Source organism: Pristis pectinata, chromosome 4, assembly GCF_009764475.1.
Source record: "Pristis pectinata isolate sPriPec2 chromosome 4, sPriPec2.1.pri, whole genome shotgun sequence".
Taxonomy (NCBI): domain Eukaryota; kingdom Metazoa; phylum Chordata; class Chondrichthyes; order Rhinopristiformes; family Pristidae; genus Pristis; species Pristis pectinata.
This window is the reverse complement of record NC_067408.1, coordinates 94,215,670-94,235,911: the sequence shown is the minus strand read 5'-3', so window position 1 is coordinate 94,235,911 and position 20,242 is coordinate 94,215,670. Positions and strand designations below refer to the sequence as shown.

Here is a 20,242-nt window from a genome sequence, read left to right as displayed (position 1 = left end):
ATTCCAAGAAACAACCTTTAACCACCACCTTCTGCCTCCTACCTCTGAGCCAATTTTGAATCCACCTAACTAGCTCTCCCTGGATTCCATGGGACCTAATCTTCCAGACTAGCCTGCCATGTGGGACCTTGTTGAAGGCCTTGCTAAAGTCCAAATGGACATCTACTGTCCTACCCTCATCTATCCTTTTGGTTACTTCTTCAAAGAACCCTAAAAGATTTGTGAGACATGAATCTTGTGTTCCATGATATTCCAGGAGACTACATTTTGTCCTAATATTCAGGTCAGATTCATTGGAGTCTGTGTCTAGGTATACAGGAACAACCCTTGACCACAAGCAGTCACCAATTGATCTGGGAACATAGCTGATAGTGGACACAGCTAACTGGCTCAAGATGATGAAGGTATGTGGATATCCACAGGTGCTTGACATTGACCAATTTTCTGGGTGTGGTCACAGACTACCCAAACATACAGGAAGTGTAACATCCAGTGACATCTGGTATAGTTTCATCTTCTTTGGGCCATCAGGGTAATGTAGATGCTGCTTTCCACCCCCCCCCCACCCTGCCCGCCCCCCAGCACCAGAAAGCCTGAACATCATCTCTGCTCTCTGCCCAAGGAGCAAATGAATTCATTTCTCTTGTTGTCACCTTCCAAGTGCAGTAGCAGACAATGTAGTTAGGCATGCTGCCAGGAAGAGCCACAGATTCTTCTGTTGACAGCTGAGTATATGACAAATCACCATCACAACCATTTTGGAAAAGTGGAGTCTTCAAAGACACTTGCTTCTTAATCAAGTCCACACAATATATATGTTTTTGGAGCACTCTTGCTGGATGTGTCCTCTGGTCCAGAGTCCTTTTCCTTCTCTTCCACCACCTCCTCCTCCTCCTCCCGCCTTTTCTGAGAAGTTAGGAATTCTGCAGGCTTCTTCACCTCCTGTTGGAGGGTTAGAGAAACAGTCTTTTCTCATGGTAAAGATAGATTACTAACTAAATTCCAAAATCAACTATAGCTGCAGCATTCTTTGGAGCTATTGGAACATTATCATTTCACTTATATGTAACTTCAGTTCTCCTGAACAACCAGAACTGCAATTCAATCTTCAACAAACCCACGAGTTATTGAAGTTCTCTTTAAATTAGCACAGGTAAATAGGGTTTCCCGGGCATCCTTAAGATGTGAAGTTAACTAGAATGCCATGGCCCAACGTTGCAGAGCTGGCATCAAATCAACATTGGACAAGAACCAGTGTCACCAGCTTTCCACTCTGTATACTTTCTATGCACTTCCATACTATCCAACTGGCCAAGGATTGAGAATCTTGCTAAATATGAGCATTCACAATTTGTGAATGAAATTGGAAGTAAAACAGTACCAGCAGCGCAGAAAAAGCTGGTGCTTCACAGCCCAGTTTCACGGACAACATCCTTTCAGCAACATTATTGAACGAAAAATATTAGCCTCTCCTGATTTTGTCCAAATTATTACCAAAGAATCCTCAATGACCAGGAAAAGAAAATAGGACGAATAATGAAACGTCATTCTTTTCAATTCTAAAATGATGCATTTAAATGCATTAAATTACATCAAATCTACTGTCATATGAGGAATCTAACTTCTAAACCGGAATAATACAGAGACAGAAGTAAATGGTAGATCTTTTCTCGCTTTCCAGAGCCACGAAACGCCTCAGATTCAGATGTTCAGGGTACGTCAAGTTATATATGGATACGTGAAATTATTAAAGAAAAAAACATCTGCAGGGCAGCATTTATCGCACATGATGAGAAAGTACTCCGGGTCGAAGGCTCCATGGTCCTGCAAACTTTCTCCGGTTTCCGCTATCTAACTGTCCGCAGTGATTTGTGACATGTAGGATAATGTTTCCGCTTGCCAATGTTCGCATCTTCAAACGATCATGTGACCTGGGTTCCTCCAATAACAACTGCAAATTCCTGCAGCTGTTCCCTCAATGTCACTTACCCCCGGCCCGTGTGATCGAAGAAAAGCAAAGATCGGCTGATATTGGCTACATGGTCGCTGGAGACGTTGCACCTTGTGAAGGGCGTGCCCTCCGCTCCGCCGGCGCTCCGCCACAGTTTGATCAGCTCTCGCAGGTCGGCTGTTTCGGTGTTTGTTCCGAGCCGCGGAGGAGGGGTGTGGTCCTTCTTTAAATCTCGAAGTGCTGATCATATTTCCTCCAAATCCCCCTCTCCGGCTCTGGTAGATTGCATTCCTCTCCGCCACCCTCTCTGCTGCTCCAGCTGCGATCCTCCCGAAATGGTAAGAACCAGGTTTGGCTGCCTTTGATCTGACTTTCATCTGCCGTTCCCTCATCCAGCGATCGCATTTACAGTGTATGTTTTGTTTTAAACAGGTATTCAAAAGTATTCCGTTTTTTGTCCTTCTGGCCATCGTCTTGATAAATGCTGAAGTAAGTTTGATCTCTCTCTCTCTCGCCCGCCCTCCCTTTCACTCAATCCCTGCCTTTGGCTGAAAGGGGAACGATTTTGCGTTTGCAAGTTTTAGGCGTTATCGGGCTTGGGCTTTGTCATGGTAAACCGACCCTGAACCTGTCCGTCTTGCGGGACTTTAGACAGTTACAAATAATTTGTTCGTGCTTTAAATGTGGCAGCAAGTAAATGTGGATCATTAAAGCTCTTTGTGGATGGGGAGGGTAAAATTTGCATTGCTTGTTGCTGATCTGTTTGAGCTGCATCTTGAGCAAGGTCACGAAGGCACGCTGGAAGAAGGTTTTGTTTATGATGAGTTAATATTTTTGGAAAAATCAGGAAGGAGCCGAAAGCTGGTGAGTAGCTTGGGGCTGGCTGAGAGAATGTGCCGACAATAAAAGGGGAAATTTGCTGCATGCGCGGCCACTGGAAATTTAGGGAGCACATACACGACTTACTGGAAACTTCCAACTATATCTCTACAATCTCTTTAAAAATAGGACGAAAGGATGAAATCTCACATCTCAGTCTGATGAAGGATGAAGTTCTCGTGCTAGTGCGAACCTCCCCCACCCAGTTAACGAAAAAGAGCAAATTTGAGAGGCAAAAATTCCACTACACAACGTCCCCTTTACGTGTCTTAGTTTCATGTATTTCCAATTTTCATTGGCGTGAGACTTCACTTGTGCATACTGTATCAAAAGGATTGCTCACATTTTTCAGTTTTACCCATAAAAAGCATTTCCAGTGCTCACCACTGTCCAAAGTTTGTTATTTAAATCCATAAGATTAAGCTTTCCAACAAGAGTTCACCAACTGGTCTATAAAATGGGTTGTAGTGCATGATTATTACCAGAAGTTAACACAATAATGATACACCAGTCTTTCAGTTTGAGAACATTTAACATCAAAAAGAATTGATGATTCACCTAAATAATCCAAGTGCAAAATCTTATTGCCATTAGCATACTGATTTTACTCCAGTTTCATATAATAGTTTCTGTTGATTTGAAAATGCCAGTTTCAGATTAAAAATTCCCATGTCAGTTGAATACAATTGAATTATTGATATAATCCCTATTAACATTTGTTTAGTCTTTCAAATTCATTGTATGTGCTAGAACTTTATGATGTGATTTGTTAATAGAATGGGAGAGGGGAAGCAAAGATCAAGTTGAAAGGGTTTATCTCCAGATAGTGGGATATGATATTTGGTGTTTTCCAGCAGTCTGTACTGTGGCCTTAATTTCATTATTTTGACTGGGATGGAGGTTCAGAGAGTTCGATGTCAGTGTTTGCAGATGACATGATATTGAAAGAATTGTGGATGATAACTAGTTACCATGAAAGGGATATTGAAAGATTCTGGATGAAAATTCATCCATGGTCACATGCAAACCATATAATATAGAAATAGGTGAACATTGCTTTCTGCTTGAAATCAGTAGAAATGAATTTTAGAAGTGGGGTACCACTGGTATATTGCAAATTAAGCACAGGCAGCCGGGGATGAATTTCTAATCCTATTGGTCTAAGTGGGCAAACTATGGCAAGAAGTGGGAAGCGGCGGATTAGAGCAAGCTACGCCACAATATCTTCCTCATACCAAAAGAATAATCTTACAGGAGCTGGAGTACAGAAGTGAGAAGGTGATGTTTAATTGGAAAAGAATGTTGATCAGACTCCATCTTCAGCTTCACTCACCACATTTTGGCATATACAGTGTGTGTTAGTCTTTGAGGAAGACCAGCAGTGATTCACCAGATTTTAAAAAAAATTATGAGAACAGTTTTCAAAGGCTTGGGTGTATTACTTTGTGTTTAGAAGTTTGAGAGTTGATCTTATTGAGGTGTTTAAAATTATAATATATTTCAATAGGGTAAATACAGTGAAAAAGGTTACAAAATTTTGGGTTGGGAGTAAAATAACAGTGGTTAAGTTATGGACAAGCATCTAGAAGCCTGGGTCATTGATTCAGAGACTGGAATTCAAATCCCACCAAGGCTGGTGGAGAAAATTCCCTAGAATTAAAATCATACAACTACTGAATTGTTAATTTGCATCATCTAGGGAAAGAAACTTGCTGAACTCATCTACTGACTTTGTTGACTTAGAGTAAATTGGGAATACCCAATGAATGTCCAGATCCCATGAATTAATAAAAACAAACGCTAAATTAAATAAGGAAGCTGTTATTGAGAACAAAGGATAGTGGAAATCTGGAATTCATTCTTTCAACAGTTTGTGGATGCCAGGTCTTTTGACATTTCCAACACAATGTTGGATTGTTGTTGATTATAACAATCAGGTGATCTGGAACAAAGGCAAATGGAGGAGATACTGACCAGCTATGCCTTAAATAAGTGGCAGAACAAATTGAGAGACTGAATGCCTTATTCCTTGTCCAATTTGATGCTTGCTTTCTGATTTATGGGTTTTCTAATTAACCCAGTTAGATTCAATTACAATTACATAATGTATAATCATTAATAACTGGTATATTGGCTGGATTTGCAATTTGAATTTTTGGTCAAAAACTTGCATTTGGCTATCAAGTTATGTTAGAAAACTTTCTTCTTCCCTGATTCACAAAATAAAAATGACCTCATGTCTAGACTCTGCTGGATTCAAACCTGAATCAACTTTCCATATACATAATAATCAGTTTGCACATATTTCAGGCACCAGACTGAAACTTTTGAAATGAAGTGGCTCATTTGTCAAGAAACAAAGAATCAACTACCAGAGAATTCATGCTCCTTTTTAAAAATAAAAGTGGAAAATGAAATCCAAGTAGAATATGAACCCACTGCTTTTGTCTGAGGCAGGGAGACGTGGCCTGAAATGTTGCTCCCCATAATTTTTACACTTTCTTCAATATCTGCAGTTGCTCCTTCATAATCGCTGCAGATCTTATATAATTTGAAACAAACAGCAATTTTGGAATAAGTACAGAAATGTAATTATTTCCTTCATTTTACTTTATATCAGTGATACCATATTGGCTCATTCTCTGGATTACACTTACTCTGCAGCTGCACCTTTTATGCATGCATTAATTGATGCATATCTGGTAAAAGCCAGTTTATTATTCTCACAATGTAACATAATTAATGCCATAACAACAAGTTCCAGTATAGACAATGTCAGACAGATTTGGAAAGCAAGTAGAACAATGAAACACCATCTTCAGTGTTCTGAGTATTGACAAAAACTTTTTCAAAGAAAAGATTAGAGTTACAAGATCCATTTTAGCTAATGTCTGGGATCATTATGGATAGATTCTGTTGTTGGTGGAACATTTTTTTAAGTCACTTCTTTATGTTTATCTCCACCACATACTAGGCTGATACATTGCTAAATTTGAAATTACCTACATGAATATGGGCATTGCCTTGATATCTCAAAACAATAGCAAGTTGTTGACAATTCCTCATGTCATTTGAAGTAATTGTGGCCACTCTGAAGTCTGCAGTCACTCCCTTAGGCTAGATGCCAATATTTAAAAGGACAAATCATAACTGAGAATTTACAAGCATATTAATTAAACCTCAGCAGCATGGTGGAAGAGGGTCATTAGATTTACCCTGTACAACCATGTTGACATAGATGGGAATCTTAGAGAAGCTAGTAATCCTACTAGTGGAGGGATTTCAGTAACAGCGATAGACAAGAGAATCTGTGGCTGTTCTCCTTGGAAGAAAAAGTTGGGATGATTTGATGGATGGTTTAGATAGGGTTAGCTTCTTTCTGTCTACCCAATTTACAGAGGGCAGAAAAATAAGAGGATATACAACCACAGAATGGTTACAGCATTGAAGGAAGCCCTTCAGCTTGTGGGAGTCCCTACTCACGCTATGCAAGAGCAATCTAACCACAGCCACTCCCCCACCCTCTCCCCAGAGTCTTGCAGATTCTTTCCTTTCAGACACTATTCACCTCCCTTTTGAATGCTGCAATTAAGTCTGCCTCTACTATTACTCCAGGTAGTGCACTCCACACGTAGATCCACACAAATCATGTAGATGCCACGGCCAGGAAAGCTCACCAGTGCCTCTACTTCCTCAGGAGGCTAAAGAAATTTGGTTTGTCCCCTTTGATTCTCACCAACTTTTACCGATGCATCATAGAAAGCATCCAGCTTGGTATGGCAACTGCTCTGCCCAAGACTGCAAGAAGCTGCAGAGAGTTGTGGACATAGCCCAGCGCATCACGGACACCAGCCTCCCCTCCTTGGACTCTGTCTTTACCTCTTGTTGTCTTGGTGAAGCAGCCAGCATAATCAAAGACCCCACCCACCCGGGACATTCTCTCTTCTCTCCTCTTCCATCGGGTAGAAGATACAGGAGACCGAGGGAACGTACCACTAGACTTAAGGACAGCTTCTACCCCACTGTGATAAGACTATTGAACGGTTCCCTTATACAATGAGATGGACTATGACCTCACGATCTACCTTGTTGTGACCTTGCACCTTATTGCGACCTTGCACCTTATTGCACTGCATTCTCTCTGTAGCTGTGACACTTTACTCTGTACTGTTATTGTTTTTACCTGTACTACATCAATGCACTCTGTACTAACTCAATGTAACTGCACTGTGTAATGAATTGACCTGTACGATCGGTTTGTAAGACAAGCTTTTCACTGTACCTCGGTACAAGTGATAATAATAAACCAATACCACACCCTAATTAAATCGCTGTGTAAAAAAAAGTGGTTCTGTCACCTTTGATTCATTTGCTAATCACTCTCACTCTACATTTCCTAGTACTTGACCCCTCTTCTCTATCTGCTTTGTCTATACCCTTCATGATTTTGAATCTTTCTCTCACATTTCCAGGCAACCCAGTGTATCCTAATTTATCCACTTAACAAAAGTTGCTCATCATTCTTTTCTACCCTCTCCAAAGCCTTCATGTTGCTCCTGAGAACAATACCATGGTCATTCCAGGGTCTATTAAAAGTTCATCACGAGTTCCTTGCCCTTTCTTATAAAACATATGTACTTTTTTATCCATTTTCTGAACCTGCTCTTTTTAATGAACTACGCACATATACCTCCAAATCTCTGTTCATGTACCCCTTTTAGAGCTGTGCCCTTTATTTTATATAGCTTCTTATTATTCCTATCAAAATATAACACTATGTATTTCACAGTATTAAATTTCAGCTGCCACCCATCTGCCTATTCCATCCATCTGTCTATATCTCCTTGAAGTCAAATTCTGTGCTTCTTATGGCTCACTAGCCTCCAGGTTTTGTCATCTGCAGACTTGGAAATTGTGTCCTACACAGCCCAGTCTAACTCATTAACATATATAAGTAGTAGCCTGAGTTCCAACACCCAGTGAAGTCCACTGCGCAGTTCCCTCCATTTGAGCAAACAGCCTTTCACTAGCCTTCTGTTCCTGTTACTCAGCCAATTCTCTAGCCATGCTGCTACAGCCCCATTTCTTCCATGGCTTTCAATCTTGCTGACAAGTTTTTAATGTGGCATCTTATCAAATGCCTTTTGCAAGTCCATATATGCAAGTCAACCACATTTCCTGCATTGATCTTCTTTATTACTGCATCAAAAACTTAGCAATCTAGTTAGACAAAAATTGCCTTTAACAATTCATGCTGGCTTTTTCTAAGTAATCCACACTTCTCCAGATAACTCCTAATTTTATCCATTATTATTTGTAGCACCTGCAGTCCTTTGTTTCTCTAATATCTCTAGATCTTTCCCCACCACTGAAGTTTCCAATTACTGGGTTTATCCCCATGCCCTTTTTTGTACAAAGGTGTAATGTAATATCTGCAATTTTCCAGTCATCATGCACCACCCCTGAACATACAAAGGTTTCAAAGATTATGGCCAGAGTTTCTGCAATTTCCTCCCTTTCAGCAACAGGATCCATCCCACCTTGACTCTCCCACTAAATGTGATCAAATTTTCTGGCACCTTCTCTTTAACCCAAGCAGAATCTCAATTACATCTTCCATCTTCTTTCTTCATGAAAACCAGTGTAAAGTATTAATACCACAGCTTAAATAAATTTCCTTTTCAGTCTTATTGATCCATTTTCTCTCAAAACTCCTTTCCTGTTCACATGCTTACGTAATATTTTTGGAACCCCTTTTGTGTGTCTTTACTTATTCCCTCCATTTGCCACTCTTATTTCCCTTTGTTTCATTTCCACACTGAACTTTGAATGTTGTCACACTTGTGATATCAAAGTGGAATCCTTTATCTTTCTCCATTTTACTCCATCCGTTCAGGCTCTGGCTTTAAGTTTTCCTCCCTTCTGCATGGAAATGCACCTAGACTGTAGCAGAAACGTCTCCATTTTAAAGGCCTCCCATTGCTCAATTACAGTTTTGCCTGCCAAGCATTGATTCCAGTTTACCCAGACAGAGCTGTTCTTATCCCATTGAAATTGACTTTTTAAATTGACTATTTTCACCTTAAAGTGATTTACATTCTTTTTCATCCTTCTAAACCTTATATTATAATTGCTGTTTTCTAGATATCCCCCTCCCCATTAATATTCTTTCTACATTCCATGGCTCATGTCCTAGAACCTCATATCCAGGAATACTTAAAACCTATTCCTACTGTTTTTAAGTCAGGTCAGTATTATTGGCAATGTCGTCATAATCCAACATGGCTAATTGCACTTGTATTTTACCATCCCTGTTTAACATGCTTCTTAGGTTTAGAGTGCATGTATGTAAATCTATCCTGGATCTCCTAGCACACTATTACGCTGGTCCTATCTTAAAAACTTTCTCTCTCTCATTCTGGTGTTATTTATCTGTTTGCATCTCCTTTCTTCTGCTCAATCTTGCCTTCCTGTGCTAATCTCCTGCCAATTTAGTTTACCACCCCCCCCCCCCCCAACACAAACAATAACAAATCTTCCCAGTTCCTTTGAAGTGCAATCAATCTGGGCAGTGCAGATCCCACCTTCCCACAGATCTGGTCTCAATGCCCCAGGAACCTAAGGTTTACCGTCCTGTACCTCTAACCACGTACTTATCCGGGCTGCTGTCCTATTTCTATATTCACTGGTATGTGGGACAGGAAACTACTCTTTCAGCTTCTGTTTCTTAATCTGTTTCCTAACTCTGTAAAATCTGTCTTATTCCTAGGCTATTAGTATGAATATGGATCATGGCCTCTGGCTGTTCGTCCTGCCACGCTAGAATTCACTGCAACAATCCAGTGGTATTCTTAACCATAAAACCAGGGAGGCAGTATACCATCCTGGAATCACTATTGCAACAACAGAAATCTCTGACTTCTCTATTATTTTTACTGTTTTGACCATTTTCCACTCTCTGCATATAATTCAACTCTCATGGCACTGTGGTCCTGGCTTTGGCTGATTCTAGAGAGGAAACCCCTTCCCCCATCATCTCTCAGAACTGTATGCTGGTTGGAGAGCAAGGTACTCTCAGGGGTTTCTTGAATTACTCTCTTATCTTTTTTGTCTGAAATCAACCAGTCCCTTGTTGCCAACATTCTCAAGCTGTGGGTCGACCACTTCCTGAAACATGCTCTCCGTAAGAATACTGGTGGACTGCAGTGCCATCAGCTGTTGCTCAAACTCCAGATGATAACACTTTCTACAATGTGGTTCTCCAGAATACAGGAAATTCCCTGGAGTTCCCATATGGTGCAGGAGGTGCATTCCATGAATCTGAGGTGTGGTACCAAGCATCTATTTATTAGATTAATTCAACGAATAGAGAATATGCATTTAATACTATGTCCATTAGATTACCTTTTTTTTCCCTAACATGAAGGAACAATTTCAATTCCCCTCATCTTTGTCTAAACCAAATGCTTATTTAAACTCTTTTGTTTCACATGCTCCTTTCACCCATTGGAATTCTTTACTATGCTCTTTTTTACTTCACTGGCATTCAGTTTCCCCACACTCCTTTTAATAGATTTAAAGTGATTGCCAGACGATCGGGAGGGATTGTGGAGGATAAATGTTTTAAATATAATGATGATGATGATCTAGAATGCATTTCCTGAACATTGAGTGGTTGCAGATTCAAGTGAATGAGCCAAATGGACAAAAGTTCCAACCTCAATTTGGTTTCTTATTCACCTGCTTCAATTTGGAGAACATTACTGGTCTATAAATTGTTATTTGGTTGCATCATGTATACTGAATTTGATGTAACTCACTAAATAAGATTATTTTGGGCTGCATTGATATAGATGGAAGGAAATTGAATTGGCTCTCCTTGAGCAATTATAGACCGATTTCTGCAGAGATCATTTTAAGGATCTTGGTTCTACTTCAGCTGTTCTCAGTAGTTTGGATGACAGTATGAAAGCTTAAAAAACTGCACTGTGAAGACTGATACAAAACATGCATACTGGTGTAAGGATCTTAGATGGAAGAAGTGTATAACAGCATCATGTAGATGTAATGGACCATGTCTGGCAGACACCATTCTTAATATTTGGGGGTATGTTATATTGGGGTTGGATATTGGTTTTTCAATTTGCAACTCTGTCCCAGCAGTGGTTTTTTGCTTCTTTTCCCTCTCCCTTCTCCTGTTTTCATTCCATTTCCTCCTATGTACACTGTCTTCAGATTGATCATCTGCAATTAACAAGCCTCTACCACCCCCTTGCAATCAGCAGCCCCTTCACTTGCGCCATTCTGTTTCTCCTTGTCTCCACCCCATCAGACTTCTAGTTTTTCTCATGAGGGGTCAATGGCCTGAAACTTTAACATTGTTTTTCTTTCCACGTGCCACCTGAAGTGCTGAGTGTTTTCAGTATTCTTTGCTTTCATTAGTTTTTATTTTAAAAGAAGAACCATTGTCACTGTAGGAAGAGACATGTGACATGCCACTAGTAGTATAAATTGCTTAATTTTTGGTGACATCAAGGATTTAAAAAGTGCATTCACAGGGAAATTTGTTGGTTGAACAAGTTGTTGGATTAGTGTGTAATTAACATGATGCCTCTGTACCCTTCAGACATGCTGTTACTGGAAAAATATTACTTAATTCTCACTACCAAGGGGAAGGTTGGAGGTGATGACAGAAAGAATGGTTTAAATATAACAGTGTTTATACTTTGGTGTTCCAGCTGCCTAAAACCTACACATTTGATAAATCTCTAAAACATGTAATATCTCCAGATAATTGTAGAAAGTAGGGTACAGTGCAAAACTGAGAATCTACCCTGTACTGCAAGTGTTCTTTTATCGACATGATAAAACTGAGGGACTGACATTTTGCTCTCAGCCACCAAAAGGTATTTGAAATTTAAAGGTTCAAGTCGACCAGAGATCTGACCCATTTGCTTTTATCATACAATCAGTTTTTTTTGCTGTACAGGAAGTGTTACTTTTGACAAGGCCATACTGTCTAATTGAATTTCACAACTAACTGCCTTCAGCTTTTAAATAAAATTAGTAATATGTGATTAGTGAAAAATAAGCCATTCTCCTGATAGTTAGCTACCATTGTCAATAAAAGGGGACAAGAACTAGCACATCTGAAATATTACATTTGAAGTCTATACTAGGATAATGAATTTCTTGAAGTTGATTTCTTTCACAATATTTCTTTCATTTTAAAGTTTAAAATTCTTTCAATTGGCAGGCAACATTTCCAGTTTACTTTAAAATCAGTTTAGTCAAGGACTAAAGGGAGATCAGGAAGGGATGTGCTAATATTCTAGGGCACGTGAGATGGTGGGGTTGGGGTTCTTGAAGTCCCCAGGGCCTGATGGGATATATCCCAAGTTATTGAGAGAAGCAAGAGAGGAGATTGCTGGGGCCTTGACAGAGATCTTTATATCCTCTTCAGCCACAGGCAAGGTCCCTGAGGACTGGAAAATAGCCAATGTTTTTCCTCTGTTTAAGGAGGGCAAGAGAGATAAACCAGGAAATTATAGGCTGGTGAACCTTACATCAGTGTTATGAAAATTACTGGAGAAGATTCTTAGGGATGGGATCTACTAGCATCTGGAAAAGCATTGACTTATTAGGGATAGTCAGCATGGGTTTATGTGGGGGAGGTCACATCTTACAAATTTGATTGAGTTTTTCTGAGGAGATAACAAGGATGATTGATGGGGGTAGGGCAGTGGTTGTTGTATACATGGACTTCAATAAAGCATTCAACAAGGTCTCTCATGCAAAGGTCGATCCAGGAAATTAAGCCACATGGAATCCAGAGACTTGGTAGATTGGATTCAAAATTAGCTTGGCCATAGAAGACAGAGGGTAGTGGTGGAGGGGTGTTACTCTGACTGGAGGTCTGTGATCAGTGATGTTCTGCAAGGATCAGTGCTGGGACCTCTGTTGTGATATTTGTAATATATAAATGATTTGGACAAAATCGTGGGTGGGTGGATTATTAAGTGTGCAGATGGCACAAAGACTGGCTGAGTTTTGTATAGTGAGGAAAGTTGTCAAAGGATTCAGCAGGATATAGACCAGTTGGAGAGGTGGGCAAAGAAATGACAGATTGAGGTTAATCCAGACAAATGAGAGGTGTTGCACTTTGGGAGGTCAAATACAAGAGGAAAGTATGCAGTAATTGGCAGGAACCTTGGGAGCATTGATGTACAGAGGGATCTTGGGGTGCAAGTCCATAGCTCTCTGGAAGTGGCAACACAAGTAGATAGGGTGGTAAAGAAGTTGTACAGCATACTTGCCTTCATCGATCAGGGTGTGTGTGCGTGTGTGTGTTTATAATATATAAATAAATAGATATTTTTAAAAAAATCAGGAAGTGGTGTTGCAGCTGTATAAAACTGGTTAGGCCACATGTGGAGTATTGCATGCACTTCTGGTGGCTGCATTACAGGAAGGATGTGAAGGCTTTGGAGAAAGTGCAGAAGAGGTTCACCAGAATGTTGTTGGGATTAGAGAGCATTAGCTATAAAGGAGATGTTGGACAAACTTGGATTATTTTCTCTGGAGTGCTGGAGGCTGATGGGCAACCTGGTAGAAGTATGTGAAATGATGAGAGTCATAGATAGGGTAGATAGAGTCTTTTCCCAAGGTGGAAATGTCTCAAGGTCCAATAGACTAATGACTAGAGGTCATGGCTTTAAGGTGAGAGTGGGAAAGATTAAAGATTTACGAGGCAAGTTTTATTTTACATAGAGGTAGATGCTGCCAGGGGAGGAGGTGGAAGCAGATATGATAACCATGTTTAAGAAGCATTTAAACAGGTACAATAACAGGAAGGGAAAGGAGGGATATAGAACACGTGGAGGCAGATTGGATTAATTTGGATTAGCATGATGGTCAGCACAAATATTGTGGGCCAAATGGCCTGGTCCTGTGCTGTACTGATCTATATTCTACGTACTGTCATACAATTATACAGCATGAAACCAGGCCCTTCGGCCCAACTAGTCCACGTCAACGAAGTTGCCTACCTAAGCTAAACTCATTTGCCTGCATTTGGCCTTTATTCATCTAAACCTTTCCAATCCATGTACCCATCTAAATGCTTTTTAAACATTGTAATTGTACCCATCTCTACCAACTTGTTCCACATACTTGCCATCCTCTGTGTGAAATAGTTGTCCCTCATGTCCCCTTAAAATTTTTCCTCTCTCAAATCTGCAGTTTTAGACTTCCCTACCCTGGGAAAAAGACTGACCATTCATCCTATGTCCCTGATGATTTTACCTCCATAAGGTTACCCCTCAACCTCCTGTGCTTCTGGGAAGAAAACCCTAGCCTATCCAGTCTCTTCTTATAACTCAAGCCTTTCAGTCCCAGGAACATCCTTAAGAATTTATTCTACACCTTTTCCAATTTATTGACTTCCTTCCTATAGCTCAGCAACCAGAGCTGCACACAATACTCCAAACGAAGTCTCACCAATGTCTTGTACAGTTGTAACATAATGACCTAACTCTTGCACTCAGCACCTTGACTGAAGGCAAGCATCCCAAATGCCTTATTCTCCACCCCGTCTACTTGTGTTGACACTTTCAGGAATCTAAGCACTTTTATGCTTATGTCTCAGTTCTGCAGCACTCTCCAAAGCCCTGCCCTGGTTTAACTTCCCAAGATGCAACACTTCCCAGTAGTTCTAGATCCCATTGTAATCTTAAGTAACTTCTTCATTGTCCGCTATACCTCAAATTTTGGTGTTATCCGCAAACATATGAATCATGCCAACTACATTCTTATCCAAATCATTAATATAAATGACGAACGACAGTGGACCCAGTACTAATCCCTACTGGTAACAGGCCTCCAGTCTGAAAAACTACTCTCAATTCCCATCCTCTGCTTCCAAACAAGCCAAATTTTGTATCCAGTCGGCTAGCTCACCCTGAATCTCATGTGATCTAACCTCCTGGACCAGCCTACCATGTGGGAACTTGTCAAAGGCCTTGCTTAAGTCCAAGTTAAAATTGCCTACTATTACAACCTTATTATTCTTAGGATTCTGCAATCTCACTATATTTGCTCCTCTATTTCCTTTGGGGGGGGGCCACGGGTGAGGGGGTCGCTGTCATATGATCTTAACGTGATCAGCTCCTTCTTATTTCTGAATTTCTTCTATACAGCCTCACCTGACATTCTCCCAGGAACGTTCTCCATGTACTGCTGTGATGTTCTCCCCAATCAGAAACCCAGCTCTTTCCCCCACCCCCCAACCCCCGTCTTACCTCTATCACACCTGTGGCATCTGTACCTCCAAATGTTGTGTTGCCAGTCTTGCCCATTCCCTCAACCACATTTCTGTATTAGCCCAGTCCCATGTATCTATCCATTGCCCCGAGTTCATCTGCCGTATCCGTCCGGCTTCTTGTATTAAAATAAATGCATTTTATCCTATCAGACCTTACTTGCTCCCTGTCCTGCCTACTGAATATGTTCACTTTAACTTCTATATTTACCTCAATTTTCTCATCTGCTACACTACTGCTTTGGTGCCTGCCAAACTAGTTTGAACCCTTCTGGGTAGCACTCGTAAATATACCTGCCAGGATATTGGTTCCCCCTCCAATATGGGTCCAACCTGTCCCTCTTGTACACTGTTGTAGTATTATACAACACAACATTTACTTACTCACAAGATGCAAATATAATTACAATGTTATTTAATATAACAGAATTAACAAAAGTTATTAGGCAAGGTTCAAAATGGTACATGCCAGCAGATCTCCAAAGAGTTGTCTTATCAAGTCATCAACCCAGTTAATTGCCTAGATACAAATTCTAAAGAATCCACTCTTTTGACTTTACATTTCTGCTTTCATTGTTATTTCCCAGAGAATTAGATATTCTTTTAGGTGCATAAAATACCAGTAGTGTGCTTGACAAGAGTAGGATGACTAATCTACAGACTGAATTCCACATCCTGTGAACTAGTTACTCCTGGTAATTAACTGGTATTTAAGTGTAGAATTTGGCAAGTTCATCTCAGCATCACAGATCAGACCTTGAAATATATTCAAATATACTTTGATTTTCTGTGTAAATGAAATTCATTTAGCTTTCATTCATTTCAGCAGACATGCATCAAAGCTAACAAGAAATAAAAGGAATGAACTTGGTCAATGCCAGATGTACGAAACAGGATGATGTTGAATCTGCAATATGTTTTGGGATCCCAGATATTCTTTGGTTAGCATAATGCTATTACAGTACCAGCGACCTGGGTTCAATTCCCGCCGCTGTCTGTAAGGAGTTTGTACATTCTCCGTGTCTGCGTGGGTTTCCTCCGGGTACTCCGGTTTCCTCCCACATTCCAAAGACGTACAGGTTAGGAGCTGTGGGTATGCTATGTAGGTGCCGGTAGAGTGGTGACATTTGCGAGCTGCCCCCAACACATTCTCAGTAAAGCAAAAAGACTCATTTCACTGTTTGTTTCAATGTACGCGTGACTAATAAATAGCTTATAGCTTTACCAAAACAGCTACCAGCCATCATTTTATATCAACAACAATGAAAAATTCTACTTCTGAAGAAAAGCCTCAATACTAAAATGGTTAAGGTTAACCAAGACTTAAATTACAACCACCTTGAATAAACTAGCACTGGGGGAAGATGTACAGTCAGTACAATGCACCAGAACATTGCATAGTTAGATTGAAGGCAGATTAGACACAAGCTAAATATAGACCCGTGGTATTTCTTAAATTTCACACTCTGTTGTGCAGTCATAAAATGATAATAAAGATTATTTAATGAGAGAGTAGCAAATTCCATCCACTACTTTACATTAAACCAGTCAACTTCCTATAATATTTCAAATAGTCAGTCAGAGAATATGGTTACTGACTTATCTGTCTTTATTTTGTTTGGTTAGTCTACCTTTAACCTTTTTTTAGAAAAAGGCAGACACCCATCTTCCCAAAATTTCTTTTATTACTATCATATCTCCTAAATCCTCCCCCTTTTTGTTGTCACTTTGCTCACATTTAACATTTAACACTTTATCCCATTCTTACCATAGTTGTTTGTCTCCCAACAACTTCTCTCCTCTAGGACACCATTTGTCTCCCAGGTGTAAGTGATTAGCATTAACTGTCTGTTAATGAAACACAGCTGGGCAGAATCAGTTGGCTTCACAATTCAGTTGCTTGTCTAGTTGGGAAGGTAATGTGAAATAAAGAAAGCATTTCTATGAGAAGCATCTAAACATTAGAATCTCTATCTTATGTTGTTAGGTTAGCCTTCTTTGTCAATAAAACACAGGTAAGATGGCTCAGTGAGTTTCAACATTAAATAAAGGGTATGTTTTTTTATATTCCTGCCTCTCTGTACATTGCTTGTATTTTAGTTTAATTAAGTTTTTAAAGAATATGGAACACAAGCTACATTATTTAATTAATATCAAAATTGTCTTTCATACCTACAAACAAAGAGCTTTTAAAAAACATTCAGTAGATACAATTACCTCCAGAGTTTGAAATTTGGTCTTTTTTAAAAATTATTTGAAGAACAGCAGTCGGCAGAACATTAACTTGGTCTAATACACCTTCTGCAATTTGTACTTAATTTCCTGTTTAAACTCTGCAGTTTAAATTAGGGTCACAAATTCACATCTCTAGGTAAAGGTATCTATCATCCATTTCAATCCTGGTTGGTACTGCTTAACATGCTCGCACAGTATAAATTCAGTTCAATGTTGGCAAAACTTAGCATGTCAGGTAGTAAGAATGTAGGGTGAAATAGTTTTCTCATCTGCAACTGTTGTGTGACCTGGTGATTATTTCCAGAATTTTTTTTTAATAGGAAGTAGAAAGTGGCAGATAATTGGATACAAAATATTTGTTCAGTCTTCATGGTAAAATACAAAAAAACTTGTCAATAATAGTGGAAAATCAGAGAACAAAAGGGAGTAAAGAGCTTAAATCTGGATCAAGATCTTAAATCTTATCACTAGAGGGTCAAGTATCAGGCAAACCAATAGGACCAAAGAATGACAGGAATTATGCACATATCCAGAATCTGTATGCAGAAAATGGTAGATGCATTATTTGTAATCTTCCTGAATACCCTATATTCTGCAAAGGTTCCCCAGAGAATTTGAAAACTATATAATGTAACATCCCCGTTGAAGAAAGGAGGGAATTAGAAGGCAGGAAACTATAGACCATTTAGCCTGACGTCTATCACTGGGAAAAAATACTGGAATTGATTAATAAGGAAATTGTTGTGGGACGTGTATAAAATCATAATGCAATTAAGCAGAGTCAACATAGTTTTACAAAAGAGAAATCCTGTTTGGCACATTTTGAGAGTTCTTTGAGGATGTCGTGAGCTGGGTGTACACAGCCGAACTAGTAGACATAATACACTTAGATTTCCAAAGGAGCATTTAATAAACTGGTAAGGTGCCATGTGAATGGTTACTGCATAAAGAGTTCTTGGCATTTGGGGTAATATATTAACATAAATTCCCGACAGAAAAGAGAGTTTTGGGATAAATAGATCATTTGAAGTTGACATTGCAATAACTAATGGGGTGCCACAGAGGTTAGTTTTGGGACCTCAATGATTTGTGATGCACACTAATGGCTTAGATGAAGGGACTGCATTGAAGACGAATTTGATAATGATACAAAGAGAAGTGGGACAGCAAGTTCTAAGAGCCCAGATACAGATAAGTCAAGTAAGTTGGGCAAGTGTTTGGCAAATAAGGCATTATGTGAAGTTATAGAACCATAGAACAATACAGCACAATACAGGCCCTTCGGCCCATCATGTTGTGCCGACCTTCAAACCACTCCTAAGACTATCTAACCCCTTCCTCCCACATAACCCTCTATCTTAAATTCCTCCATATGCTTATCTAACAATCTCTTGAACTTGACCAACGTATCAGCCTCCACCCCACCCCAGGCAGTGCATTCCATGCACCAACCACTCTCTGGGTGAAAAACCTCCCTCTGACGTCTCCCTTGAACTTCCTCCCCGCCTTCCCCCCCCCCCCCATTACCTTAAAGCCATGCCCTCTCGTATTGAGCATTGGTGCCCTGGGAAAGAGACACTAACTGTCCACTCTATCCATTCTCTTAATATTTGGTATACCTCTATCATGTCTCCCCTCATCCTCCTTCTCTCCAATGAGAGAAGCCCTAGCTCCTTTAGTCTCTCCTCATAATCCATACTCTCTAATCCTGCTAAATGGTCTGATCCTTCCATGCATCTGCTTTTAACTTGGTCTGCTAATGGAAGAAGTGTTTATATTAATCATCTCATGCAATCAAACCATTCTATATACCAATCTGTGATGGCTAATATAGGTAGGTCAGTGCCTCCTTTATTTTGGAAAGGTGCGCATTGCAACAATACATTTAAAATTAATCATATTGAACCATTACCTCTTTGAAATCTGCTTTCAAAACTGAGTGTCCTAACGTTGCCTGCCACTGTAGTTTTCTGCCACTGTGTTTTCCGAGGTAGAACATCCTAAGTACCTCTTATAATTTCATTTCCCTTGTGAACTGCCTCCCTTTCAATTGGTGTAAATGACACCACACCTCTTTATTATAGATGCCAGTCAGCTAGTCATTTCTGCCACTCCACTTCCCAAATCTGACCCACTAGTAGCCAACTCATCCCACTTCACCCTACAGCCCAACCCTCCTGGGTCCCCAGTTTGGCTTCTTTATGCACTACCCACATCCTTGGACATGTGTATCCAAATCCACCCGGGCTACCCAAGATCATTCACACAAGGAAGCAGCAAGTACAACTGTTGCTTGCCTCAGTATTGGTTATTGTACACAGGCAAATAACTGTAAAACACCTCACAGAAATTTATCAGAGCAGAGCAATCCTCAAAATCATTCACAAATATAGATTAACTGATTGTCCTCAACTGTGCTGTTGTGAGACTTTGCAAATTGGAGGCCAATTTTAGACTTCCAAACTACATAAAGTAACATTTCCAAAACTCATATGGATTCTAATCAGAGAAGTCGAAGCCTATAAAGACAAGTAAAATCAAGCCGGGTTTTTGTGGGGGAAGAGAAGCTCCATTACAAGTGGATTCAGCAACAAAATGCAATCAATAGAGGCAGCACTTCACATCCAGACAATGTTGGTCCCAGATTGTGTTGAAAGCACTCTGCTATTATGTTCTATCCAATTCTATTGAAAATGGAACTCACACAGTCTCTTTATGATGAATAAAAAATCAGAATATTGTTTAAATGGAGAGCAGTTACAGAACATTGTACATAGATGAATCTGGTGTCTTTACATATGAATTTTAATGTTAGCACGCAGGTTTACCAGGTAATTAGGAAGACAAATGGAATATAG

General features: G+C 39.8%; 1 protein-coding gene across 1 annotated transcript in view; it reads left to right on the top strand.

The window, feature by feature from the left end:
* The first annotated feature begins 1,984 nt into the window (after positions 1-1,984).
* The window catches only part of fstl1b (follistatin-like 1b), a 98,158-nt gene continuing 79,900 nt past the window's right edge, over positions 1,985-20,242 (top strand). The window contains exons 1-2 of the mRNA XM_052014024.1: positions 1,985-2,289; positions 2,384-2,440. Coding sequence (XP_051869984.1) covers positions 2,287-2,289; positions 2,384-2,440 — 60 coding nt within the window. The 5' untranslated portion in view covers positions 1,985-2,286. The remainder of the gene's footprint in view (positions 2,290-2,383; positions 2,441-20,242) is intronic.